At 32.0% G+C, this 27,934-nt stretch overlaps 5 protein-coding genes across 14 annotated transcripts; 1 reads left to right on the plus strand and 4 right to left on the minus strand.

Moving 5' to 3' along the window:
• Nucleotides 1–34: 34 nt before the first annotated feature.
• LOC123194392 (casein kinase 1-like protein 3) lies at nt 35–6,755 on the minus strand. Of its 8 annotated transcripts, none has more exons than XR_006497266.1 (16): nt 6,411–6,750; nt 6,255–6,295; nt 5,955–6,024; nt 5,711–5,859; nt 5,520–5,615; nt 5,351–5,421; nt 5,096–5,157; nt 4,955–5,018; nt 4,646–4,730; nt 4,437–4,563; nt 3,866–3,948; nt 3,615–3,669; nt 2,740–2,873; nt 2,440–2,626; nt 2,093–2,180; nt 68–817 (listed from the first exon to the last, which is right to left on the minus strand). XR_006497266.1 is itself a non-coding variant. In XM_044607581.1 (14 exons), exons 1-14 carry the CDS (start codon nt 6,484–6,486, stop codon nt 2,504–2,506), a joined length of 1,236 nt encoding a protein of 411 aa, XP_044463516.1. In that variant the 5' UTR covers nt 6,487–6,750; the 3' UTR covers nt 1,819–2,503. The 8 variants fall into 8 exon arrangements, 2 of the variants coding, with proteins under 2 accessions (XP_044463516.1, XP_044463517.1); XR_006497263.1 differs by having other exon boundaries at nt 2,093–2,306; XR_006497264.1 differs by having other exon boundaries at nt 2,093–2,354.
• Nucleotides 6,756–8,980: 2,225 nt separating this feature from the next.
• On the minus strand, nt 8,981–11,435 carry LOC123194185 (aldehyde oxidase GLOX1-like). The gene is made up of 3 exons (XM_044607345.1): nt 11,019–11,435; nt 10,748–10,908; nt 8,981–10,437 (listed from the first exon to the last, which is right to left on the minus strand). The coding sequence occupies exons 1-3, from the start codon at nt 11,433–11,435 to the stop codon at nt 9,234–9,236; spliced, it is 1,782 nt and encodes a 593-aa protein (XP_044463280.1). The 3' UTR covers nt 8,981–9,233.
• Nucleotides 11,436–13,734: 2,299 nt separating this feature from the next.
• Nucleotides 13,735–14,391, plus strand: LOC123194256 (transmembrane protein 234 homolog). The gene has a single exon (XM_044607413.1). The coding sequence runs from the start codon at nt 13,856–13,858 to the stop codon at nt 14,264–14,266; it is 411 nt and encodes a 136-aa protein (XP_044463348.1). The 5' UTR covers nt 13,735–13,855; the 3' UTR covers nt 14,267–14,391.
• A 16-nt stretch (nt 14,392–14,407) lies between these two features.
• LOC123194255 (probable xyloglucan endotransglucosylase/hydrolase protein 26) lies at nt 14,408–16,339 on the minus strand. The gene is made up of 4 exons (XM_044607412.1): nt 15,998–16,339; nt 15,744–15,844; nt 15,276–15,469; nt 14,408–14,957 (listed from the first exon to the last, which is right to left on the minus strand). Exons 1-4 carry the CDS (start codon nt 16,167–16,169, stop codon nt 14,549–14,551), a joined length of 876 nt encoding a protein of 291 aa, XP_044463347.1. The 5' UTR covers nt 16,170–16,339; the 3' UTR covers nt 14,408–14,548.
• Nucleotides 16,340–23,245: 6,906 nt separating this feature from the next.
• Nucleotides 23,246–25,209, minus strand: LOC123194402 (protein SPEAR3-like). Of its 3 annotated transcripts, XM_044607594.1 has the most exons (6): nt 24,750–25,209; nt 24,614–24,635; nt 24,498–24,583; nt 23,959–24,026; nt 23,772–23,853; nt 23,246–23,638 (listed from the first exon to the last, which is right to left on the minus strand). In XM_044607594.1, the coding sequence occupies exons 1-6, from the start codon at nt 24,942–24,944 to the stop codon at nt 23,522–23,524; spliced, it is 570 nt and encodes a 189-aa protein (XP_044463529.1). In that variant the 5' UTR covers nt 24,945–25,209; the 3' UTR covers nt 23,246–23,521. The 3 variants fall into 3 exon arrangements, with proteins under 3 accessions (XP_044463529.1, XP_044463528.1, XP_044463527.1); XM_044607593.1 differs by having other exon boundaries at nt 23,772–23,850; nt 24,498–24,635; XM_044607592.1 differs by having other exon boundaries at nt 24,498–24,635; nt 24,750–25,207.
• Nucleotides 25,210–27,934: the final 2,725 nt, after the last annotated feature.

Here is a 27,934-nt window from a genome sequence, read left to right on the forward strand (position 1 = left end):
TATATTAGAAAAAAAAAAGGTTCCTGTGAATATCTGACCAAAACAGTCCCTAGAGAGATACCAATGATAAAGTTCCAAATACAGAAGCATCCGACTTGGTGTTCTGCAAACAAATTGAACATCTCAGCAACAACCAAACACACCTGATTGTAGCATAGTATGGCCGGGTTTTGTAGAAAATTAATCACCGTAGCGATACCTAATTGATGCTTTCAGGAATTCAAAATGTCAATATGCCTGATGATAAGCTCCATTTAAAAAAAAGACTACTAGATCTCTCAATTGGACAAAGCATGCTAATTTATTCATAAATTTATTTTCCCAAAGGCGCTTCACATATCTGCAGAACCCTGAAAAATTACCTACAAGCACTCTTGATCTCCTCTCTTCCACAATTCTGGTGAGCACCTGCAATCAGAATTCATATAGTTGCACTGCTATGCCATACATGCAAGGCCTTGTCAGCCTGATCTTCTGCCCTTCCTTTTATTCCATTCAAATACACAATTCTCACCCTTGAAAGTCTCATAACTTGTATGGTAGACACATGCATTTCCTCTTTGCAAGAGAAATACCTATCTTATGTTAGGAAAATTGAAACACTTACTTCACAGATGCTGCAGGAATTTGGAAGTCTGAAACTACAAAAGCATTCACCATAAAATCAATATAACCTCAAGCAATCTTCCCTCAATCAGTTCTGTAGCCTCTTCCTCTAACAATGAAGATGTATTCTGTGGTCTTCAGATGCCATCCCTAAACAGTACTTTTCTGTCATATCCCCACCCTTCACACACATTGTAGGTATAAAACAATCCTGCAAATTACAAAGTATTAACTGATAATCAAGAGTGTTATTTAGAATTTGTTCACACACATAAACATCAATAAAATTAATATGGATTAAAAAAATGGAAACTACTACTCATCCCAAAGGAATGGAACCATACAATAATCTTGATCTGAACTTATAAATGGAGTAGATTGTGATTCTAATTGAATTTAGAAAAAAAAAATCTAGAAATCATTGTCAGAAAACAAAATATTATTGCAAGAATAACACTCTGAAGCTAAAGAAATCAATGTTCTTTATAATCTTAAACAGGTGCCATGACACATCTAGGCTTCTGCAACAATGCACTGCTTTGCCATATAAAATTCCATTTGGAGGACCGTTCTGAATAAAGAATGTACATCTGATAAGCATGCAACTATAGATGAAAACTTCATATAACTGGAACATAATTGAAAACAGTAAATAAATACTTAAAAATGATTGCTCTGATCACTAAATTGAGAAGTGAATTTAATAGAAACATTAAGTGCGGTTAAAAATCCATTGAATCAGACCATAGCACCACAAAGTCACAACAATTAACTTACATACATAGCTACATCATACATGTATCTTGCTTATTATCAGAACATAAAGAAAAAATTTTGAAAGAACCTAGAAAGAAAAATCATGGCGTAAATCTAATTCAAATCAAAAGCTTTATGCAATCTACTATCCTAAATGTAAATCAGCATAACAGTCATGCTAGAATGAACAGAATATGTGCCTAGTGCCAACTATAGACTAAAATCACAACATTTAAATTCTACATATTCTCTTTGAGCGATAAAGTTTTCTTCCACCAGACACAATTTCTGCAAAACATCTTGATTGACCTACCATCTTGCAAGAAACAGCTTAGGTAAACCCAGGTAAATGAAATATAAGGGTAAAAAATATGAAGTTTTCATAAGAGATATAAAAATTACTACGAAGTTGTGTTCTATTCAGATTAAGGTTTAATAAAGCCCCCCCAAAAACTAGGACATTATCCGCCAGTCATTAAAATAACAAGAGTACACTGTAAAATCATAATCATGAGTAAAGAGAAACCAAATTTTTGTTGACAGCCATGAGAAGAAAGCTAAACAAAAAATCTAGAAAACAAAGGGAAAAAAAATATCTTTCACATACAACTTGTGTTACATAGAACCATAAATTACAAGATTGCTATAAATCATTCATGACATCTATGTACGGCACGGTAACCAAGCTTTTGGAATCTGCATTTCATACAACCAATGTGTTTGTAGTCACCTTAGAAAAACACTGTGAGCTTGCATTCATATGCAATTCTTCCAATCAACAGCACACTTGCAGCCATCATGAATGCATCAGTAGCAACCTTTCAACCAATACATAAAACATAGCATCAAATCACCACACCTTTCCTGCTCCATAAATGTAACTTTTGATCTTCTTGATCAAATCCATAGCTAAAGGCAGACTGGCAAGTATTTAGTCAACAACACTGGTGAAAGAGGATAAAATTACTTGCTGCAATGAGAGAGAGTCCAACCTAAAGCACAATGATGCCCTTTTCCATTTTATTTTTTTCTTTTTGGAGCTGTAACACACATCAGTGTATGAGCAAGATAAATTACCGTTTGATCACTTTGCAGAAGAAATATGCTGCAATGATGAAGTCCAACTACTTGAAGGACCAACCTAGCTGCTCTGTCCACGACCAGGATTTGGTGCTTCAGTTGGTATCATGGGTTTTGAGGTGTTTCTTTTTGAGGCACCAGCAAGTGAATAAGAAGGGGACGGCATGTATGCATCACTCACAATCTGCAATAATCAAATTAATCAATGGTGATCTATTGAAATATCTAGGTCTAGATCAGTCAAATGGTACATCTAAATTTCTTCATGGGGAATAAATAAAAATTCGAACAACTTACATCCTTGTTGACAGTATAATCAGGACTCAAATGCTTGCCCATAGGTGATCTGAAGTGCATGCGTGTGCCAGGACCAGTTACATTGCTTGATCTAGGATGCTCTGTGACATCAGCTGAGTGCGGACCATTAACAACTGCCAATAGCTTAACAGCCTTAGCTTGATTTCCATGTTAAAGAAACCATGTCAACTTTCAATATATTACAGCTCACTCAGCACCAAAAAAAAAACGTGTCTTCCATATGTTTTCATTATTTAGTTTAACAGAGAAACACTTTACTTAAAAATAGGCTTTGTTTCAGCAATAATAAATAAAAATGAGAAACTTTTTCTCAATCAATCATTTGTCCAACACCTAAGAAATGAGCAAGATGCACTGACAATGCAATCACAAAGATGCATAAAAAAATGAATCTTCAGTTGATCCCAAAACATGCAATGCTTAATTGCATAGAGGTAAAACAGGAAAGAAGGAAAGTTGTCATACTTTTTTCCATATAATTGCAATCATGTTCTTAATCCCAAAATATTTTGAGTGTAAACAACCAAAGAATGGAAAGATCATTTAGTTATTAAAACTTATGATTAGGAGAATATCTTCTACCCATATGGTTACAACATCCTGCAAAGAAGACAGAAAGAGTTTTTAAGTCTGAACCTTAATCCACTTGTGCACTAAATCAGTACCATCAAGACCAAATTTAGCATCAAAACCAAGTCAGGAAAAGTTGAATACAGCCAATAAATAACACCAGATCTATAAGGAAAGATTATTGTATTCTCTGCTTTCAGCTTATTAAAGGTCTTCCAAACTTCAAACTTTCAACAGCTAACTGCCTTAAACCACATGTCATTTCAGATGCTAGCTGATCTAACCTTGGCGATTAATATCCATTGGCATTGCATGACTGCTGCTCCCCCCAGGAACTGGCTGTAATACATTAATGTAAAATACAGTCACAGCTCAAAATTATCTGATTTCTGAACCACATGTAACTACTGCATTACTTAAAAAGTAGCTCACATAGAAACATAATATACCAAATTCAAAAATCCTAGGAACAGACACAAGTGTGGACAACGAATTTAAATTAGAAATAGAATATAGGCAAAAGAATGGTACTAACAGATAATCGAGGCTGTCTTCTACTTTTCTGTGCCTGCTGGAACTTTATAATGGTCCAATCAAAAATATAATCGAACTCATATCCTGCCAAAGAAGTAACCGAATGAGCATTAATTTGCATTAGTGAGTTGACATAGCATGGGATAAATAAATTAGAATTTCTACTGATATTCGACCCCTGCCCCTTTCCACCATCTAGGTAGGATTTGGAATTCTAATCGAACACTAAGGTCAGTTGGAGGGAAACTTGGATGCAATTCGTCCAAAAGACTGAAACCTTCTTTGCCACATTCAATTACATTCTTCTACTGCATTTAACAATAGTACGAATGAGACATCAAACAAGATCCAGTAACCCGTTCAACAGTTTTCATGAGGTCTCATCAACTGAAAACAATGCTCTTTTCTGAATCCAACACAACAAAACATAAGCCTAGATATGATTAATCAGAAAGGGAGATGGCCACCAGACCAAGTTGGGCTTCACATATAGTCATAATATGCATAAACAACCTATACAAGATGAAATTTCTTAATAAAACAATAGGCACCAAATTTATTTCCTCGAATACCTTCACGAGCAAACAAGTCACGAAACAGACGCTTTAAGAATCCATAATCAGGCCGCTGATCAAATGTCAAAGAATGGCAGTAATGGATATATGATGCAAACTCAACAGGGTGAGCTTTGCACAGAACCTGAGGGAAAAGAGGGCACACCAACTTAAGTTATATAAGATACAAAATATAAACGTCCTGCACACATTAATAGAAGACAAACCTCAATAGAAGTTGATAACTTCTTCTCACGTATTTTGTCATATTTCTGCTTTTTTGTTGCAGCTTTTAACCCCTGCCATGGAAGGCTGCAGAGAACCATTTGAATCAGTTTCATACAAACACTTAGAAACCCCAATACATTGAGCTGGAAAACGTTCTTTCCTTTTATATGATCTCAAACATGTGAATACCTTCTATAAAATAGATCAAGCAATAGCATATTTCAAGCTTCAACAAACAATTAGGAACAACCAAAATTATCTGTTAAAAACAGTTGGTTCTATTGAGCCTCAGATAAAAGAACAAGTACCTTCCTCTTAGGAAATATAGAAGTACATAACCAAGGGACTCCAAATCATCCCGTCGACTTTGCTCTGAACAAACAACAAATGAGGAAAGATAAGACCGTGATCTACCAAAGAAAATGATAACAATATCCCTTTTTTCTTACCAATTCCAAGATGCGTGTTGCAACTTGCATACTGTGCCGTCCCTGTTAAGTTTTTGTTTTCCCTGCACAAAGCTAACTTTAGCTTGTAATCATGAATTTTGAACTCTTTTTACACAATTCAAATCTTCTCTAGCATTCACTAGGTGATAATATTCTTATTCAGTGAGCAAGTTTATAACACATGGGCATAGTATTCAAGGCCAAGTAATTAGAGGAAAATTAATAATTGTATTGTTTAATATATGGAAACAATACCTGTAAGGTATATGCCGATTAGTTGTAGCGCAACGATATCTTTTTGCGAGTCCAAAATCAATTATGTAAACCTGATGAGTGAGCATAAACTTAAGGCACCAGGAAGAAATGGAAATTCAAAATAAATAAAAGAGATAATTGAAGTCAGAATATGGCGCAAAATTATCACCTGATTTGCTTTACAACCAAGACCCATGAGGAAATTATCAGGCTTTATGTCTCTATGCAAAAATCCTTTAGAGTGCACATATTCTATTCTTGTAATCTAAAACAAGTCAAATTCATCGAAAACTATTACTAACAATCTAACTAAACAATTCCAAGCTCAAATTGATATATTACAAGTCATAAACAACTTACCATTTGATCGGCCAACATTAAGGCAGTCTTTAGTGAAAACTTTCTACCACAGTACAAAAACAAATCCTCAAGACTTGGTCCCAGCAAATCAAGGACAAGTGTACTATCCTCCCCATCTGTACCAGACCATTTGATGTTTGGAATTCCACCTAGAAAAATAAATTAACAAATGAATTGATGAGTCCCAATTCCACATCGCATAAACCCATAAAGAAATACTTCGTTATTAGAGAGTAATACATACTTCCTCCTTGAAGAATATTGTATAACTTGGCCTCGTAAAGCAGAAGCGGATGTTTTGTTCTACTATTTTCCTGGTAAAATGATATTAACAACGAACACTGCTAAGCGATTTTCAGCTCAGAGTGAGCTGAATTCTACGACAGCTATTAGCTAACGAGTATATCACACATGTCCCAAGCTTAAACAGCTCCTCAAATATAAAATATCAGACGAAATAGTAATGCACAAACATCTACAATCATGATCTAAAAATTTCTACTCTAAATCACACATTATAACGTAAGATCAAACTGAAACTTACAATCTTGACGGCGACGATCTCAAACGTATCAACATGCGTAGCTGTAATTTTTTTTTTTAAAATCCACATAGTTCAATCAGTACCATGTAAATATCATATCAGTGTACTTGAGAAAAAAATCAATAAAAGAAACACACGGTAATTAAAATAACAGACCGAGATAAATTTCGCCGAAGGATCCGCTGCCGATTTTTCGGCCGAGTTTGTACTTGCCACCGACGATACGATCCATGCTGGTTAAGATGGATCAGATCATGAAATAAAAGCTAGGGTTTCGTAATTGCAGTTGTTGATGCGATAAACGTAAGTAAGATAAAAGAAGGACGTTTATTTGTTCAAATTTTGAACTAAATAGTATCAGAGAAGAATTTGAAGCCACACAGGCAGCGCACGACAGAAACGTGACAGTGGTTTCGTTTAGAGGATAAAGAAAGAAAACTTCAAGGGTAGGGCAGTTTTGGAATTCGGCGTGGGTTTAGGTTAGTTGACATGTTGACTAATGACGCTATCTGAAGAAGAGGAATATGAGGATTGCTGGTTTCGTATCTGTTTACGTATCTGGACTTGTCTATAAAGGAAATGCGAGAGAATTGGTAGTCCATGAAGGGTAATATTGTCAATTACTGTTTCCAGTCCCTTATCTATATCTTAACCTGGTTTCTCCAGCTTCCATACAATGCCCAATTGTTTTTTTGGGCAAAGGACTATTCCCCTCCCTCCTTTTCCAAATTATAGTATAATTTCAAAAATATATTCATAATAGATAAAAAATTTAAATACTCACTCATAAACTAACTTCTGTTAAAGAGAAGGGTAAAGTTGTTATTTTCTTTAAACTCTAAAAGTTTATAACACTTCTTTTATTAGTTTGGAAAACTAACAGTTTTTCTCTAGGATTAAGTTCTGAAAGTGATTTCTTTTCCTATCAAATTTCTCGACCATTTTCTAGCAACGACCGCCTTGCCCTCTTGGCGATGGCAATTATCATTGTCTTGAAGATAACGATTCTTTTAGATGACGCCTTTATCATCCAGACGAAAGGTTTCATCTAAATTTTTTAAATCCAGAAGAAATCTAATTGAAAGAAGAGAGATTCAAATGGAGAGAAAACGCTAGAGGGAGAGTCATCGTCGGAAGGGAGAGAGTGACTGTCGTTTGTTGGGAAATTTGAAAGGAAGGAAATATCATTTTTTAAAATTTGACGTTATAAGAAAAATATTAGTTTTTCAAATTAGAAAAAAAAAATTATAAATTTTAGAGTTTAAGAGAAAAATGATGATTTTACTCTTCTATTTAATATAAAATTTTAGTAAAAATTAGTTTATAAATAAGTAATTAAAATTTTCAATCGTAATAAATATATTTTTGAAATTAGGTTAAAACTTTTATTCTATTATTTTTGAATCAAGCTTTTGTGGGTTTTTGTCATGTTGATATTTTATATTTTATTATTTTTTATATGGATTGAGCATTTTATGAATGTTGGGCCAACTCGATCTCCTGATGCCTCTATGTCGGTCTCATTCCTATTATTCTTTTTTAAATAGACAAAATAAATATCTTTTGTTGAATTATACAATATATAATCCGCAATTTCTCTTATTTTATAAAAATGATCATTTCCACTGTCTGTAAAAGAATTTCTAATTTAATGAAGACTTTAATGGTCACTTTCCTTTCACACCTTTTATTAATTAATTTTACCGATTATTTTGGGTTAAGAAAATTTGAAGAATCTAATTACATGGTTTTCTTTTAAGCTAATTTGAAAAATGAATTTTTCTTTTTTAAAATTTTTGAGTATTTTATTATACACAATTATAAAAAGTGTTCATCAAATTCTTTTATAGATAGAATTTTCTATTTCTTAAAAAAACATAAACTTTTATTTATTTACAAATTTAATCTTTAGCCTTCGAGTAACACTATATACACAAATAATATACACAACTTTATATATAAATAATTATATGTGATCATATGATTAAGTAATTTTAAATTAGAGATAAAACAACATTCAATCATATAGTAATATATTATTATTTATATAAATAGTTTTATTGTTAGCGTTTTAACTATTTATAATATTTTGACCAGCTAAAGGACTTATTTTCACTCAAAGATTACTTTTTTCTCTAATTTTTACTTTTTATGCGTTGAAAATTCATTCGATTCTATAAAACCAACTTTTACTTTTATATCAAACTTAAAAATTCAACTCATTTTATGAAAACAAATGTAATCTCTAGTTTAAACCTGACATTTTAATCCAATTTTGATATTTAGTTTGAATAATCTGGATTGAATCTAATTTTAATTTAAGTGCATTTAAATATTTAAAAAAATAATATTTTATCTCTTTCTTTTATCTAAAACTCTAAAAACTAATAATTTTTCCTTTATATCTAATAACATTCTCCCCTCCCCCCCCCCTGCCAAAGGGTTTATTTTTAAATCTCTGATGACATCTTTGCTAATCTCTCCCTCTGACGATCTTTCTTTTCTCATTTTCCCTCTAATTAGTCATCTAAGCTGGAAAGACAAAGGTGAAATGAAATATGAGAGATCTTATCTTTGTATGGGAGGACAACCAGACATCATTCATACTCTCACTTTGAATTGCGTATAAGACGGTGAAAAATCACATCGGCAATTATATTTAGATTTATTTATAAAAATTAAGGAGTTAATGCTTTTTTTTTTTTATAAATTTTACATACATTATGTAACCAAGTCAAATATTTATAATTGATACAATGACATTAACAAATATAAAAAAGTCAACTTTTTCATGTATAAGTTTTTTACACAAAGCTGAGAGTAAAACAACTAAAAGAATTGTGATAAAAAACTAAGCTAGCACACCACAAAGGCCTTGAATGATCATATATATGCCCTCCACTCCAACTTTCTAGGCCAAACTTTTCTTTGGCCTGCGTGAACTCCTTCCAGTTGTTAAAGAGTATGTAGCAGTTTCGTTTACTTAATCTGGATCCACATTGCAACGCTTGGCACTCCTTTATAAACAACAGAAAGCATATAATAACCGGGCGGAGCAACAGCACCCGACGGCGGTGCCTCGGCGACAATGTTGTAAATTCCATTGGCATAGTTAACCACATTAACCAACCCTAAGATAAGCAGCCTCTGGTTCATGGAGATCCCATGTGTGGTGAACGGTGGTGCATACATGGACATTCTGATATCATTCATATAAATAGTTGTTGACAAATCCCTTGGCTTAACTTGTATCGAGAAGCTCTTGCCATAAGAGATCACCTTATCCGAATACTGAACCACAATATCCAGTTTTAACGATTCCAATGCAGGATCCAAATAAGGAGGTGAAAATTTCTCAACCCTAAGCTCAGTGGGATACTTTACGTTATAAACATAGCCATCGTTAGTGTTGCTGCCTGCAATAAGAACTTTCCCGTCTGGTAGAACAGCAAACGATGAATGGTACATTCTGGGAATTTTTGATGCCATCAGCTCCTTAAACCTCTGGTTTTTAGGCCCTTTAGGCTTATACAACACGGGGACCATGTTGGGGTCCTCCGCATCATGCCAAGCTGAAGTGCCTCTTTTTGCACCATTCACCATTAGCACATGCCCATTTGGAAGAATCGCCATGTCCCCCATTACTCGAGGCGATGGCATCCTTTCAGTCTTCCAAATTGCATCTTTCTTTGTGATTTTTATCTTTCCACAATCTTGCAACGCCCGCAAGTAGCGTTTTTTAGCTTCTGCGTAATAGAATGCATCATGTTTCGCCCCACCGCAGATCAACACATCGGCATTGACAAGCTTTGTGCCAACGTGTAGTTTTATAGGAAGAATCACAGACATGGCCGATGCTGGGTAGTTTCGAGCGCCACCACCAAGAATGGGGAACTCATGAACGACTTCGTTGGTGGTGGGGTTTAGCAAAATGGAGCGGTTGTTGGCAAATATGAAGAGATTACCATCTGGTGAAAGGTGGACAAAAGGGTATAAATTATTCTCAATTTTAAACTCCATTTTATGGCCTAAATCTTTGTTGTCATCGGTTTCCCTTAATAAAGGGAGATAGATGGCATTCTTGTTTGATTGTCCTTCTGGTGGAATGTATTCATATGTAAAGGCACCTCGCCCACCCACCACAATGAAGCGTCCATCAGGCAATGTTACTTGTGTTGAGTACCTTCAATCACACAACAATTGCAACAAAAAATTATAAAAATTAAAAAAAATTGATGATCAGAAATCTACTTGTATAGTCCTAAAAAAAATGTAACAGTGTTAGGGCAAAGGGGTATCAGTTGTAAAGCTTTCCAAATTTATTATATAGTTTTCAAACTTTCAGTTATCTTTGAATGTAAATGAGGGAAGTTTAAGGTAGCCTACGATGTTCTTGTTCTTCCTCAAGCCACCAAGGAAAATGGCTAAAAAGGAAATGAAAAAGAGGGAAACAGATTTTGAAATTGGCAATGTAGAGATAAAGATCAAAATACCATCTAGGGTCAGCAAGCGCTGTTGGGAATTCTTTCCAATCACATGTATCACACGAATCTAAATATCTCACGGTGTTAGCTCCTCCTTGAAAGCCGCCGGTGCTAACCAAATTTCCATCCACCGTGAGCCCTCCCGATGAGCACCATGTGTCCGTCTCAAGCTATCACAAAAAAAAAAAGAAAGGGGATTTTCATATTCTTACTAACAATTCAGCTTGCAAAAAACAAAACAAAAAAATCAAAGCATTTGCCAAGTTTATAAACAGTGAACCTTAAGCGCTGTCAATTGAGATGTTTCAACGTCGAAAAGGACAGCATGTGCCCAGCAATCTCGTTCATTCGTCTCGGGGTTAACAAGATGGCAAGGCATCTTCTCAGGGGGCAACGGGATTTTCGAAATCCTCCAAATGGTGGCGTCATACATAAGCACCTTGTTAATTTTGGGCATCAAGATGGCATGCATGGCTGAGACGCCTGAATTATTAGATACCACCTCCCATTTGCCATTGAAATCTGTTTTATCGACACTTACAGCAGCAGCTTTTCTTTGAGACCCCAGTTTGGAGTGTTCTTTGGGTTTCAGTTCATTATTGTCAGGTGTAGCAAAAGTATCTGGAAATAAGTTATGAAATACGTCGGCATTTCCTGAGAAGAAGAAGAGAGAAAAAATACAAAGGATTTTTAACATAACTGCAAACGTAGAATGATGGTGTTTACGTACGTTGCTTTGATGCACAAGACTCTTTCTATTTATATTGTTTCTTGTTTCCCTCGTTTAACTCTCCATCTCTCAATTAATTTATGGTTGTGAAAAAGTTTGCTTCGGAATGCGCTAAGATAATGTTTCTTCCTGATTTAGGAGAAATTTGGATAGTTTTTATTAGTTAGTTACGGGAAAACTTATATGGATTATTGTAGTTGATGTTTTTGTAACACCCTGAATGGGAGATTATGCCTTTGGATGAAAATGTTACCTATACATAAGACGTTGAAAGATTTATCCTCGTTCAAAGATTACTGTTTTTTTTAAATTTTATTTTTTAACTTTAAAAATTTTTTTTACTCATTTCTAAACAGTTAAATCTATTAATTATAAGGTTAAAATTATTATTTTATTTATAATATTAAAATTAAATTAAAATTTTATTTCATTTCTCTTTCTAAAACCCTAAAAACTAACAATTTTTACTCATATAAAAGTTTAAAAAGTTACATTTGCCCCTTATTAGAATTTGCAATTTTTTCCCTTTTTCTCCAATGACCGAGCCAACCGAGACCCCTCAATAGCATATCCTCTTCACCTGTTGTTGATAACCTTGACTAAAAGAAGACAAAAAAGTGGCAAATTAATTGTCGAGCACTTTGAAGTACTTTAACATACCATAAAGATCTTTATCCATCGCTCAAGTAATTTCTATGAATGATTGTATCTCATTCAAGTTTATTCCTTTCTTATCATGTGTATGACTGTACACTTTAAGAGTTACGAGCGTTCATACGATCTTTAAGTGCGTGGGCTACCTCTCATGGGCATTTACAGTTGACACCATGCATGCTTCTATACACGAGCAACATCAACTATCATAAATGATCTTCTTTCCCTCCTTTATGGACATACAACAAACTTATAGGTAATATCGTGCTTTATTCTATGTGAGCAACCATACATCCCTTTCATATGGTTATCCTCACGACCTATATTATGTGTCATGGATGATCGTGCGTGTCTTTCGTATGAACATCCATTGATCGTTAAAAACCTAAACTATTAAATATATAGACATAAATGATTTGATGGACAACCATATGAATCTTAACTTTCATATGTTGGTCGTACATGTCCTTGGGACAACCATGCATGCACATAAAACATCACCAAAAGCTTTGTTGTCAACTTCTACTCGTTGTTGTCCATTAAAGCCTTTTCACAAACCTTCGTTGACTACATTCCCTTGTGTTCTACATACCCATCCCAAATATTTGCCTATGTACACCAATGCTTAGATGTTTAATGAGTTATTGTGGCCATTATTCACCAGTTATTTGTTGCCTACCGCAACACCAACCTTTGTAAACCAATCTATTACATGAACATTCGAACTTCTCAATTTCTCTATATTGATCAATAAAAAGTTTTTTTTCTCGATTTATTTCGTTAGGTCGACCTTTGTGGTTACAATAAAACTGTGTGTATATATTTTAGGTACACAAATATGTATACATTTATATATATCATCATATGATTAAGTGGTTTTGAATTAAAGATAAAGTAACACCCAGTTATATAATGACACATATAAATATGTACATATTTGTGTATCCAAAATGAGTATGTGTAATATTGCTCTTATGGTTATGTCTCTGCCACTTACTAATTGACATTTAAAAAAATTATTTTTAAATTATATTTTTTGTCAATTACTTAATGTTCTTTAGCCGTTAAAATAAATGAATAAAATATAATATAAGATGAAAAAGTGTGTTTTTGAAACAATAAAAATATATATTCATATTTTTAGTATACAAATAATGTATCATCATGTAGTTAGATGATTTTGAATTAAAAATAAAATAACATATAATAACATAATAATATATTATTTATATATCTAAATTTTATATAAAAAATGTGTATAAATAATATTGTTTTTTTAAAATTGAAATTAGGTGTGAGAAATGTTGTTAAGTCAAACTAGGGGTGAAAGCATTAGTTCTCATTAATTCTTATTTGCTAAATTACGTCTATATGATATAAATAATACCTTGGCAACCAAAATCAAACTTTAAAAAAATTGACGTTGTAAGGATGAAATAGTAATTTTGCTATCAATTAATTTAGAGAAAAATTAAAAAATAACTCTTTTGCATCTTGTAATTCTATTATCATTTGTCATTATTGAAGCGGGGATGAAAAGATTTTTTATAAGGGTAGGGTGGTAAAATAGTTTGGACAATTTGGTGGGAAAATGTAATTTACTCTTCCTATTTAAGTCTGCTGCTGACTCTCCGCGAAATCCTTTAAGCCGGTACCCTACTGCTGTAGGTGTTTGTCCGCGGAGGCAGGAGTGTAGAGCAGGGATCAAATTGAAGAAGATTAGAGTGAGACGGATGACAGGAGACGTCGAGAAGATGATAGCCGTGGGGCTAGTGTGGGGTGCAACCAACGCGCTGATGCGGCGTGGTGCTCTCATCTGGGACGAAGCCGTGAAAAGCACATCCCCTCCGCCTTACCCTCTTAAAATCCACCAAAAACTCTTCACTGCTTTAAAGAACTGGCTTAAACTCCTCATAATTTGGCAATACTCGGTCCCCTTTTTGCTAAATCTCTCCGCTTCCGTCACTTTCTTTGTTATTCTCAGTAACACGCCCATCTCACTCGCCGTTCCTGTTACCAATGCGACGACGTTTGCTGCTACAGCCTTGTTCGGAATGCTGTTGGGAGAGAAGACTCGGGTCGGGTTGTCCTTGTTGGGTACGAGCTTTATTGTTCTCGGTGTTTGGCTTTGTATTAATGCTTAATCTTTTTTTTTTTTTTATTGTGATAATCGATTGAATTCGTGAGAAGCAATTCAGTTTCGTGTGTCATTCAATTGAAGAAACTCTGATACCAAAAAATTTAAATCTACAATTCATGTTATTGGAAATGAAGAAAGCGAAAAAGGATAAAGAAACAGAACATCAGGAAGGTTTTAAAAAAAATAAATAAACAGAACATCGGGTGAAATTTGTAAACTTGACAGTCCCTGTTTGCAGGAGAGCTCCTAGCTTTAGAATGAAAACACACCAGGGTCCTTGATTATTTTAGAATTGTGCTTTGAAACATTCAGGAGGGATCTGCCCATTGAATCTTTTAGCATCGTGGCAGTAATCATAGATCAGATAGTTATCTCTGATCCACTGCAATTGACCCATCTGGGCATAGGTTAGCTGCTTGTAACGAGGTGACGTCCACCAGTTGCCTGGGGAACTGGAGGCACATACACTAGTTCTGGCTGGGCCGTCCCACTTGCAAGCTCTTGCCCTGAACCTGCGGAATCTGGCTATGAAAGGTGCACTATTCCAGTCAATCTTGACAAGTCCACCTCTCGTTGCCCAGTTATCGGCATTCCATATGCTGGAGTATACTCTCATCCCCTGTTTATTAGGATAGGCAATCCCTTCGCTCTCATAGTTGCGGAAAACACGAATTGGTAGACTGTCAACATACCACCTGAAAATTACATAGATGAATCCATAGATTAGATATTTGCCCGATTAATGGTTCAGCTGAAATATTAGATAACTAGTTGGAAAAGGATGCGAAAATTTGTTGGAATGATGAACAAAAACTTTGGGGAGTGGCTAAAAGATGAAAATTTTCTTGGTAAGTGATCATTGTCGCAATTTTGAGGGGATCCGAAGGAACTAACACGGAATTTCATGTGTATGTTTACCTTTTTTCTTGTAGTCAAAATTTATGAAACTAGTATACTTTCTGAAATAACTTAATAGTGAGGTTTTAGTGAATGAAAGGAAGTGCCCAACTTACACAATTTCAGTGGGATTCCAATGTATTGTGTAGTTGTGGTAATCAGCAGTTGGATCGAACCAAAGATAGAATTGCTGCTCTTTGCTTCCATTTCCTTGTGTATAGATGTTTGTATGAAGGATATATGGTTCTCCAGAAATGTTTCCCAAAAACTCAAAATCGATTTCATCATGCATATTCCCAAGTGAAGATACCTGCATAAATACGACTACAAAGAATGAACATTTTCTTTATATGATAATCAATGATTCATTCTGTGACATTTGTATTCCTTTGTTCTGGTATAGGGTGTTGAATTTAATACATCAGTGTATCAAAATTCATTAACATAAGATTTGTTGTGAAAGAGTGAGAGGATGTTCATATATTGTGTTGGGAGTCATGTACATGATAAAACCTTGTTGCATCAGAAGAAACTACATTTCTATATTAGAAGATCTTGTTTGTAGCTAAAATCAACACACTTACATAGTAGGCTGTTACTATTCCAGCAGAGTTTCCGGGCACTAGTTTGATTAGCATTTCTATGCTTCCAAATAAGAATGATCTCTTTGATTGAACAGCAGAGCCTAAAAGTGAAAGGCAACAGAGAATATAGTTTCATTAGTCGTAAGAGAAGCAGTTTTAGTTTAAGAGAAATGATTTCAGTTTATCTAATCAGTTGCTTTCTTGAGTGATTATTTGTAACATTGCTACATAAAAGATAAACTGCAGTATTTTACCTGAACTTTGATCCAACACAAGCTGAAGGTCGTCGCCATTGCCCAGAATTGCTGACTGATGGGCACCCCAGGTGATATACATGCTTTTGTAAATAGTTGCATCAACTAAAACTTGTTGGAATGCAATTGCAGTGAGAAATAGGACAAAGAACAAAGCTTGCAAACTAGCCATTTCAACTCAAATGGAGAATCAATTTGCTTTTTTGGGTTGGTGGATCTAGAATGTATGCTTTGTCTATGAATTTATGTGGCTTATATAATTTGTGTCCAGCAAAAGCGCCCTGCTAAGATGAAGCTTGTTTTTATGGTTTATTAATTTGCTTGCCAATTAGAACTATTGACCTTTTCCTGCTAATTTTCATATTTGACATAATAATTTCAAAGGACAGCAAGACAAAAATATTTCAATTTAAAATAGAGATTGACATGGACCTGGTAAAATGACGGAAGTTGCTCTTTATTTTTTCATTTTCATTATTCAATAATTTTTTTTCTTGAAAATTACATTAATAGCATAGCAGTAATGATTTGGAGGGGGTAACGTTACTGATGTCCAAGACGGTCCCGGTTGGTCCTTGTAACACGATCTCTCTCTCTCTCTCTCTCTCTCTCTCTCTCTATATATATATATATATGTCTTTTTTGGGGCAATGTTATCCCGTGTAACAATGCCTAAAAAGTTGGGGAAACATTAACGTTACTAATGTTTCGACAGACATGTGAGAGTGGGAAACCTATGAGGTGTTTATGAGTATGACGCAATAATTCTTATACATTTCGGTCTGAAATATCGGTTCTTTGACTATAAAATATCGGGATATAATTGGTCTGAAAAAAGGGATGAAAAACAAGGGCAGAATTGCTTGGACTAAAATTAATATTATTTGAAATTGTTAGAAGAGTGAATGGGTTGGTGATGAACAGCCGAGCCCAGCTGGGACGCGGTGGAGTTGGTGGCGGAGAATATTAAGATCGTGCGGGACACTAAGGGGTGGACAGCTGGCGTGGACGTGAAGATTGAGAAATGATACCAACCGTTAATCCTATTATTATGTGTTTAAATTATGGTTAAAATAATATTTGTTAGAGAAATTAATAATAATTTAAAAAACAGATTAATGAAATTTCTAAAATAAAATAATTCTTATTAATTTAGATCTATGAGATCTAGACTTGAAAAAAATTATGCTAATTATGTTTGCTCTCGGAGGCATTTCTACAGAGATTATGCAGTTTGATAATGACAACAAATTCATGATTATCTACTTAATGTGAACCAACATGGAGACGCTCGGCACTCCTCTGTAGACGACGGAGAGAGGATAATAAACTGGAGGAGCAACTTCGCCGGGCTTGGGTGCTCCGGCGATAATGTTGTGAACGCCGGGAGAAATATCATTAACTACTTCCACTATAACTAAGATGAGGAGCCTACGGTCCATTGAGATGCCATGTGTGGTGAACGGTGGTGCATGCATTGTCACTTTAAGTTCTTGTAATTAAGTGCTTTTTCATTGGACTTGACCTTGGTTGAGAAATCTTGACCGTATTGAGCTCTTTGTCAGAAGTTTCAACCAGAACTGCTATCTCTGGGCTGCCACCGCTGGATCCAAGTAAGGGGGTGAAGTTTTTCAACCCGAAGCTCTGTTGGGTATTTTGCGTTATATTCATATCCACGGGTGTTACTGCCGGCAACAAGAACTTTCCCGTCTGGCAAAACACCAGCTGTTAAGAAGTAAACTTACCATTTTATCCCTATTAGCGGACAAAAGGGTATAAATTGTTTTCAATTGAGTCGTTTCCTGGTGCTGGCTGTACATTAGGCAACCTATCATGGGTTTCTTTGAGCAACGGGAAGAAGATGGCACCCTTGTTGGTGTTTCCCCCTTTCAGCGCGTTGCCTACGTAATTTTATATATAAATAATTATGAATTATTATATAATTAGATTATTAATAATTAAAATAAAATCTTATTTAATAATTTTAAAAATTAGATTTGGCCAACTTAGTTCAATAAGTTAAAATGAGAATTAATTTTAAGTCTGATCCAGTTAATATAAAAATTCGATTTTTTTATTAACTTGATTAAACTTGATCAAAATTAGGTTTGATCAGATAAACAGGTCAAAATCAGATTTGACCAATATTTAAAATGTTTTTAAAATTTTAATTATTTTTAAGTAATTTGATTATTTTTTATTAGATTGAATAAATTTTTAAATGTTTGTAAGGAAAAATAAGTTTAAAAATAAAATAAAAAAGAAAAAAAATCTCATATCCATTAAAATATCTTTTATAGGCAATAATTTGTAGAATTATATTTTTTTTGTATTATAAGATTGAATTTTTTTTATTTTAATTATTTTATTAAAACCAAATGAATAATTGTTATTTCTTAAAAAATATATATTCTAATAGTAATAGGTATAGGTATCCTGATTGATTTTATTTTTAATAAATTTTTAAACAAAATCTATTTATTATAATTTGATAATAAATTAAGTTGTTCAATTTTTAGTTGAATCGATCAAACTGATCAAACTATAAATAAGTAAAATAATTAATTTAATCATTAATTTAGTTTTAAAAATATTAAAAATATTTAATTATATAATAATATATCATTATTCGTATGCATAATTTTATTATTTTTATTCCCGCCGAATGAATTCTTAACCATAAGCACTGCGGCCACCAAACACCATGAAAGAAGCATATGGTAAAGTCACCTGTGTTGAGTGCCTAATTGAAGGTGCACAAAATTTGGTTTCTTAAAATTCTTTTCCTCTAAAAAGAGTGAATTACAATTTCCACCCATAGGTTTATCCTTAAAACATTTTTCCACATGTATTGACATAAATAACGCTTTTTCACTTAAAATCAAATATAGATAACACTTCCATAATCAAAATTAAAATATGTTAATGAAGTAACAATATTAAGAAGTAAAATTATCATTTTATTCTTACTATTTTATATTTCAAAATTATAATATAATTTTAAATAAATAAAATAAAAAATAACTTTTTAAATATCTAAATTATATAAAAATTATCTTTTTTTTTTCTTTTTATCCTTTCTCTTCTTTGTCTCTTCAATAAATAAAGGTATCTTTGTCGTATAATAATATATTAGAGATTAATTATATATTTTTTAAATATTAAGTTTTTATGAAAATTTTTAGGAATTATTGAAAATTAAAAAAGTTGGGGCCTTTCGAAAAATTTTGAAATATCAATTTGTTCCCTTATGGTTTCAAAAATAACAATTACATCTAAAAAAATGAATAGAATGCAACAAGATTTTGTAAGGATTAAATTGTCCTGTTTAAAATATCTGAGTCTGATAGAAAAATGTTGTTTTTTATTTTCAATTTTAATTTATATAAAATTACTATTTTACATTTATATAATTAGTTTTTTTAATAGAATTTAGGTGAAAAAGTGTTATTTATACCAAGCAGAGGTGATTAAATGTTCTTGGGCCTAACAATGGGTGGAGAAATGTTATTCACTCCATGCAAATAGAGCAACCATCGAACCGAAAAGTGTACATATGTCGGACATACCATCTAGCCTGTGCAAGGGAATTTGGATATTCCCTCCAATCACACTTCTCACAAGAGCTGAGATACCTCACGGTGGTTGCTCCTTCTTTAAACCCTCCGATGCCGACAAAGTCATCGTCCACCGTGAGGCCGCCAGACGAGCACCATGTGTCCGTCATTATCTTTTACATTGAACAAAATAACATGAACGCTGAAAGCAAAATCTTTGACATTTCATCAACTTCATTGAACTTACAACCTACTTTGAGTGCCGTCAGTTGAGCTGCATCATGATCAAGCAAAACTGAATGTGCCCAACAGTCTAATTCGCCGGTGACATGATTAGACACACGGCAAGGCATCTTCTCCGGCGGTATTGGAATCTTTAATATCCTTCAAATTGTAGCATCGTACATCAAAACCTTATAAATTTTCAGAAGCAAGATTAAATGCATTGCTGAGACACCACACCAGCATTATCAGTCAACAGTGGAATAACCATACGACACCGTATATGATTGCCATCAAATCTGCTGTACCTGTACAATTGCATTTACAGATTCCATCACTGCATATATTTTATACCTTCCCTCCATTGCTTGACTTGCCTCTAAGAATTTGTGGTTGACATAGTTTATTGACGAATTTGTCGAATTTGATCTTGAATTCCATTTTTAGGATATTTGAACGTATAACTTTCATCTAAAGGATTAAGAAAGGAAAAGTTTTGATTTCATGTTACTCTAAGAAGCCGGGTTGAACAGTAAATATAGGTGGCTGTGGCTGTTTATCTGACGACCAGTCAACCTGGTTCCCATTAGAAATTTAAACTAGGCTGCTTTGAAATTAGTTTGACTTTTGTTTATATAATGTTGATTACCAGTAAATAATGTTGCTATTCTAGATTTTTATATGTCAAATGATGTTTTATTTAACATTCCATCAATGGATAATTGATAATATTAGCAAATTATATTATACAAACTTTCTATAATGTGACATAAAATATATAAAAAATATTATTAGGGTTACAAATACGAAATCATGCCAATTACAATTAAAATTAAGGTCATAATCACATTAGAACAATATGATTATGTCAAAATTATATTAGAAAGATGCAATTATGTTAAAATTGCACTATATTAGTGTGATTCTAGTTGGATTTATACTATTTTGATACAATTCTAATTGAAATTATATTAAAATGGTATGATTCTGATTGAATTGCACTAATTATATGTGATTTCATCTATCATTGACGATTGTTAACGTTTAAACTTAACTTTTTTTTTAATAAAATAGGGGTAAAATATATTTAATGAAAGTTTTTGACGATTGTTAATAGAATAGCAAACTATAGGCTCTTTCTTTAGTTTTATATTTGCAAACTTACAAATCTAAACAGGATTCAATCATCTTTTGGGAAGCTAAGAGAAATTCAGTTAGACAAACTAGCTAGCCTGATGAGGTTTATGTGTGTGGTTTTATATGTTTATTTCAGGAGTAATACTACGTGCACATATTATTGAGTATACAATTAAATATACAAATGATGTATTATAATATGTAAACTATTTTGAATATTTACCCTACATTAACTACAAATATCGTTTTTATGTTATATAATATAATTCATATTCAAATGTCAAAAATATATGTTGATTATTGGAAAATCTATTTGTAAACTAATCCCCCATAAATTAATGAGTAATGACACACTTTTGGTATACAATTTGGAAATATAGATGATGTGTCATTATGTTATTGAGTGTTACTTTATCTTTAATTTAAAATCATTCAATCACATAATGATATATCATCTGTGTATCTAAATTATATATCAAAAGTATATACACATAATTTTATTATAAATTAATTAATCCAATAGAATATTACTATAATTACAAAAGAATTTATACAAAATAATGTATCAAAATGAATTAATATAAAAATCATGTTAATAAATAAAAATTAAATGAAAGATGACTAATATAAGAATATTATCACACCATTTTGTTTGCATACTGTTTTGGTAAGATAAGAGATAACCACTATTAAAAAGATATCCCTAAATTCCTTTTTATATATATATAATTTAAATAAGAATAATGGGCCTTTAATTTATGATTAAATAAGTCTAATTCTATATCAATCAATGTTAATACTTGGATTTTATATTGTCATTACATTACTAAATACTAACCTTTTCATTGATATTGACATTAATAGAGCTACTTAATCATCAAGCTCCTGTGTTGATGACAAAAACAATTAATCATCCATATAAAAAAATCAATAGAATTATATGCATAATTTTATACACAAATAATTATATGTCATTTTGTGATTTATTATTATTTTATTTTTAATTTAAAACTATCTAATCATATAGTAACATGTTATTGTTTGTGTATACAATGTTACTCTAAAAAAGTATATGAAAGGAGTAATATTATATGTACAAGTAAATTTTACTAACTCTATCATATAAATTGACGTGATAATATGTAATTAGATAATTTCAAAGTAAGATAAAAATTAATAATAATATCATCAAATCATGTATTATTACTTTTGTTTATATCAATAAGTTAATAAGATTTATTTATAAATGTAAATTATATTCATATAAAAATGGAGCTAGAAAGGCTTAAGCCAGCTGCTTCTGCTTGGCTCCTTCGCTTGATATATGGAATGAGATATTGGTAAACGTTGAAAGACAGTGTTTTTAGTGTAATTTGAGGGAAATCTTCTTAACCCAGAGAGAAAATTGAAAATCACATGTATCACAATAGAGTATCTGTAGGCTTCTTAACTACTTGTTTGATTAAATTGCCAAAATAATAATAATATAAACTTCTTCTTCTAATTCAAATTCCGATGCTTTGACTAATATAACCTACTCCAAACCATTACCATGTGTTAAATAAATTTCAAGGGAATGTTGATCTTAAGCCAAGTCAAAAAATTTGAATTTACAAAAGTTTTTAACACCCATTTTAAATTAGGGTTTCTTTTAACATACATAAATCGCCTCAACCCAACAGTAAGCATATTATTTGCTTCCTAAAGTTCTAATTACTAACTTTCGTAGTGTTTATTTTTTATTTGATCTTGCCTATATGGTCAAAGTATAAATAGGAAACTGGAAATCAAATTAGGGTTTCGTAAAAAGAATAATTTATTCAAATTTAGTTTGATAGATTTATGAAAATATTAGAATCTCAAGTATAAGATAAAAGACTTAGATCCTATATTAAAAAATATAAGATTCTAATTTGAGACTTATATAACTTTAGATTCTTTAATCTCAATCGTTATTTTTTAAGTGTATCGTATTATCCAAAATCATATGATACGAGTAGTGATATCGATATTACAATGTTAGCCCACGCAGGTTGCGTAACCTTGGTTCTCCCAAGTTTTATATCAATAAACTAGTAAATTTGGGGTTTCAATTTAAGTGAAGAAAAACATTTCTAATCTAGCTGGAAGTTGGTTTTATCAATAGTCCAATATACAAATGAGAGGACATTGTAGCTGTCACTGGCTTTACCAATCTTTAATATGCACCCGGCACTTGATTTATTCTTGACATGCTTTATTCTTGAACCCCATTTTTTACCTTCTTAAACAATTTCATGCCCTATTGAACAATTAAAAGGAATAAATTAAAGAAAATAAAAACATTCCAAAATTCAGTGAATGATGCTAGGTTTTTCGTTTCTAAACGGGAGAGTTATGACTTTCTCACTTCTTTGACAATTCATTAACAAGAAGAAACTTTAATTGTCTTATGCAGAAAGTGAATCTTCCTTTCAACATTTCATGTAAGATTCTTTCACATACTCAAAACATGTTTCATGTTTTATAACTTGCTCCGTCTCTCATAAACTTGACCAAAATTAATAATTTGTTGGCCAAAACAACAGCTTATCTTCATCTTCTAATTGGAATCCATTAATTTTTTAGGCTAAATCGATAGTCTGAGCTCCAAATCTACTTCTTGAGTGTCACTTGATTCAGAATTCTGACTGCTTGAGCCCCTTGAGCTGCTCGTGTGTTTCTTGTTCCTCTTTTGCTGTGGATCCTATCATAGATGTAAACAGTGTCATTAACAAAGAGAAACCAAGGCATCAAGTATAAATTTTTCTATCAAAATTCATCTAAGAGTATAAAATCAACAACCATAGTAGCTTAGATTAATGAAAAAAAACCCCAACTTGTGGATTTAGAAGGTGGGTATTCACGCTGGGTTGCATAAAATGTTGGGTCTCTAAGATTCCACCCCCAGCATTCCAGCTGCTGTAAAGGATTTCAGCATATATATTTGTTAGAATCAGGCTATAAACCAAAATATAATTCAGAAAGATTAAAAAACAATCTATGAAGTGAACAAACGTAGAGTACCTTGCCGTGGAAGTAGGCTGTAAATCACCATATATGAAGTTTGGTCTTTCATACTCGCCTAACCCCATCTGCAAACAAAATTTAATTCATTTTATAAACAACAATTAAAAGCAACCATTAATTATTTGGATTGAAGATGGTTTATAATGTGCATTAAGTTTTCGATTTTATTTCTTGAACAATTATGTAGCTAGGGTTAGGGCCAATCAGTAAGTAAAACCTCCAAAAACAAAAAAAATGAAACTGACCAAGCACAGATTTTAGACACCTTAATTGATTTAATTTCAACTTTAAACCTGTGCAAAATTATACTTATCAGATGCTAACAATGATGAAAAAGACTATTTCCTTTACTTAATATTTAATCCACCTGGGTAAATTTTTCTGCTGTGATTTCTCCTATTATCATCATTTACGCAAGAACAACATTAACAAAAGATGTAGACCCACCAACTAATATGTAGAATGAAATCAAACCGAGGGTCTATTTTGAAATCACTTCAACAGAAACTAGAAAAAGAAAGTTCAAATATATATACCGTGATACTGGGGTGGCAACCATAAGAAGTTGGGGATGATGAAGATGATGAATAAGAAAAAGATGGTGATGGTAGAGATGAATAAGAAAAAGATGGTGATGGTAGAGAAGAATAAGCAGTTTGTACTCGTACATCCTCCTGCATGAATACCAGAAGAAAATTAAAACTTGATGAAAATTTCAACAACTTAACAATCTTCAACAACTTTTCACTGCCTCACATCAAGAAAGGGAGGGAAAGAGAAAGAAACACCTGGTTGAAATATGGAGTGTGAAAAGAAGGATGATAATTACTACCCATTTGACCATGTAATCTGATCTTCTCCAATTGAGCAACACCAAGCCCTCTCTGTGGCTGTTTAGGCTTATCTGAATTCTTCTTCCCTTTCCTTGAAGATCCACGTCTATCATTTCCCAGGCTTGGCTCTCCAAAATAACCGCTACTCATCTTCAGGAGACAGATGTTTTGGATTGGTTTTAAAATCCTTAGCTTTCTCTTACTGCAAAACAACTTGAGGCAAACGAGCTGCTGAGAAATCAGAGATCTCTTGTACCCCTTTTAAAGCTGTTTGAAACACAGTAATTATTGCATCGCTGGATCATATTTTGTAAAGATTTATTTGATTTATACGCTTAGATTTCATGCTCTTCTTCCCCACCCCACCTCTTTTGCCTCATTGAGAGCTGCTATAAATTGCTTATATTACACTATATTATAATACATACATACATATATATATATATATATATATATTTTGTATTATAAAATTTACCTTTAGTTTTGGACTTGAAGACTACGACTTGAAAGCGACTGTCCCTCCGTAAATTTATTATAAAATTGAATGCGAAGCTTCTATCTGAATATATTATCTTCTGTACCCCTGCTCACAGTAAATCGTGTGAAGCCTAATCTCACGCTCTCCGATCTCATCGTCTATCATCCACAGTTGAAAATGAAAAGTGGCCCCACTTCACATGACCAAATCATCTGAGCTGACTTAATCCCTAAGCCCCAGCTGTGAAATTCTATAAGCAAAGTTAACAAACAAGAAAGGAAAATAATAAAATAAACGTTAAAAATCATTAAATTATAGATTCTAGAAAAGAAATTCTCGGCATTTGACCAAAAGATCGCGAGAATTTGAATGAGATGATATGACGTAATGGAAAAGAATTAAATAGGCAGGAGCCAAGTCCCGTTGAGCTGTTTCACGCATGATTTTGTGGGTCATATTTTATGAGTTGTTTGTGTGGTGGAAAGTGGGAAGCCTCCAATTTTTTTTTTTTCTTGTACAGGCACGTGAACTCATGGAATTACGATTTAACCCAATATTTTTAATAAACTAACAAAAACAATATGAAAAATAATTTCATTGAATTTCCTTAAATTCTATGATATAATATTCTACATGTATTTATGTTAGTAACATTTAGTTCGGGATAATTTTTATTATCCTAATAATTTATTTTTTATTTATTAATATCATTTTATTTAATTTTTTAGAAAATAAAAAAATTTAATAATTATTTATTAGTTCAAATAATATAAGAGATAATATAATTATTATATCTACTTTATGAATTAAATTATTATAAAAATAGCCTTAATTTTATTATAATTTTGTTTGTATTTATTAAATTTTTAGAATAAATTAATTAAAATAATAAGTTACGTGAAGAATAATTTTAAAATAAAATATATTGATAATAAAATAATAACTTGAAAAAATAATTTAATTATTTAATTCATAATTTGACAACATAAAAATAATCTTAATATATTATTAATATAAAAAATATTTTAAAAAATACACAAAAACATTAGCTAAACCAAACACATTACTAATTTTTCCCCAATAACCTTTAGAGCAAATTTAAGTAAAATAACATTTTAGACTTTTCATTATTATTATCAATAAAAGGCAATAAATATTTATACATATAATTTTATTAAATATAATAATAATTTATACTAATAATCTTTCAAATTACCTATTTTTACAATAATTTTTCATTATTTAATAAAAAATAATAGTAAAACCAAATATATCCATAAATCGAACCTCGTTAATGACAATGACACAAAATCAGATATATTTCTTTCTTTTTTTAATTAATCATTCACTCGAAGGGATTTATTCCGCTAAATTTATTTACAAAATCCTTACAATATTTTAATTAGGGTAAGTGAATTTTGAATACTTAAGATTAAATCTTACATATATATCTATAATCAGATCTTTTCCTTTGTATCAATTTTTATGATCAACTTAAATATGTAACGGAAACTTATAAATATTTCATTTAATATATAAATAATCGAAAAGTTTTATTATGTTTAATTTAGATTCATCTAATAATTTATTTAATTTGACCCGGTTAATGTTGAAAATCGGACCAATGATATTTATACCAAATCATGGATACAAATTATGATAAACACAAAGACGTTTTTAAAGTGATTCAATATACTACTCGAAAGTCTACTTCCACTGTGATGTTACTAGTAATTTTTGTTACAATTTGATAGATTAACATCATGTAAGTCGAAATTGTTGTCCTTTAGCCTCTGCAAAAAATATATTATAAATTAGGATAAGAAAAAGGGTTATTTATGTAATTACATAATTGAATATGATTAAACCATGGTACAATGAATGTAGACACTTAATTCAATTTTGTGCTCCTAATTTAGAAAGGAGTGATACCAATTAATAATGGTGTGTCATAAAGGTGAAATGCAATGTTATGAGTGTTGGAGATAGAAAATACATATTGGAAATATCATTGGAACGGTTGAATCAGTCAAGTCTTACTCTTTTAGTTAATTTTAGATAAATAATCATTTATCCATTTTTTATCGATTGATTTAAGTATAGGTGATATAGTTAATCGGTTCATATAATTAATATAGCTAGTTGCTATGTAATGATTAGTCGTCTCTTTCGTGTCATTTTCGTGAGTTTGATTAGGAAAAAGTGTAACTATACATCAACTAATTAACCCCAAATTCTAGAGTGTAAGTAAGACTTTAATAATTTTTTACCTTTTTGTATGAACGAGCGACGTGTGGAGAAACAAGATCGGTGCTTCAAAATACATTGTGAAAATGACATTTCTAATTTGAATTTAATGCACTATATGTATGTGTGTCATATGCCTGTTATGCCGATTTGAATCGTTATAATTTTTTATTAGGCACAATTTATGTACTTCGCTAAATCAAGGATATGTCATTGACTTGATTTAAATGATTGCAATCGTTTTCTGCTCAATCTCAAATTGCCTATAAAAAGGCATGAGCATCCATGCGTTAACCTCTTCTTTACCTTGAATATTTCAAGTTTTTGAATTTGTTAAGTTCCTTTGAAAGCCTTAGAGATTCTAACAAATCAAACCCCTCTGATTGTTTGAACCTTCAAAATTTTTCTAGTGGAC

Source organism: Mangifera indica, chromosome 13 (genome assembly GCF_011075055.1).
Source record: "Mangifera indica cultivar Alphonso chromosome 13, CATAS_Mindica_2.1, whole genome shotgun sequence".
NCBI lineage: Eukaryota > Viridiplantae > Streptophyta > Magnoliopsida > Sapindales > Anacardiaceae > Mangifera > Mangifera indica.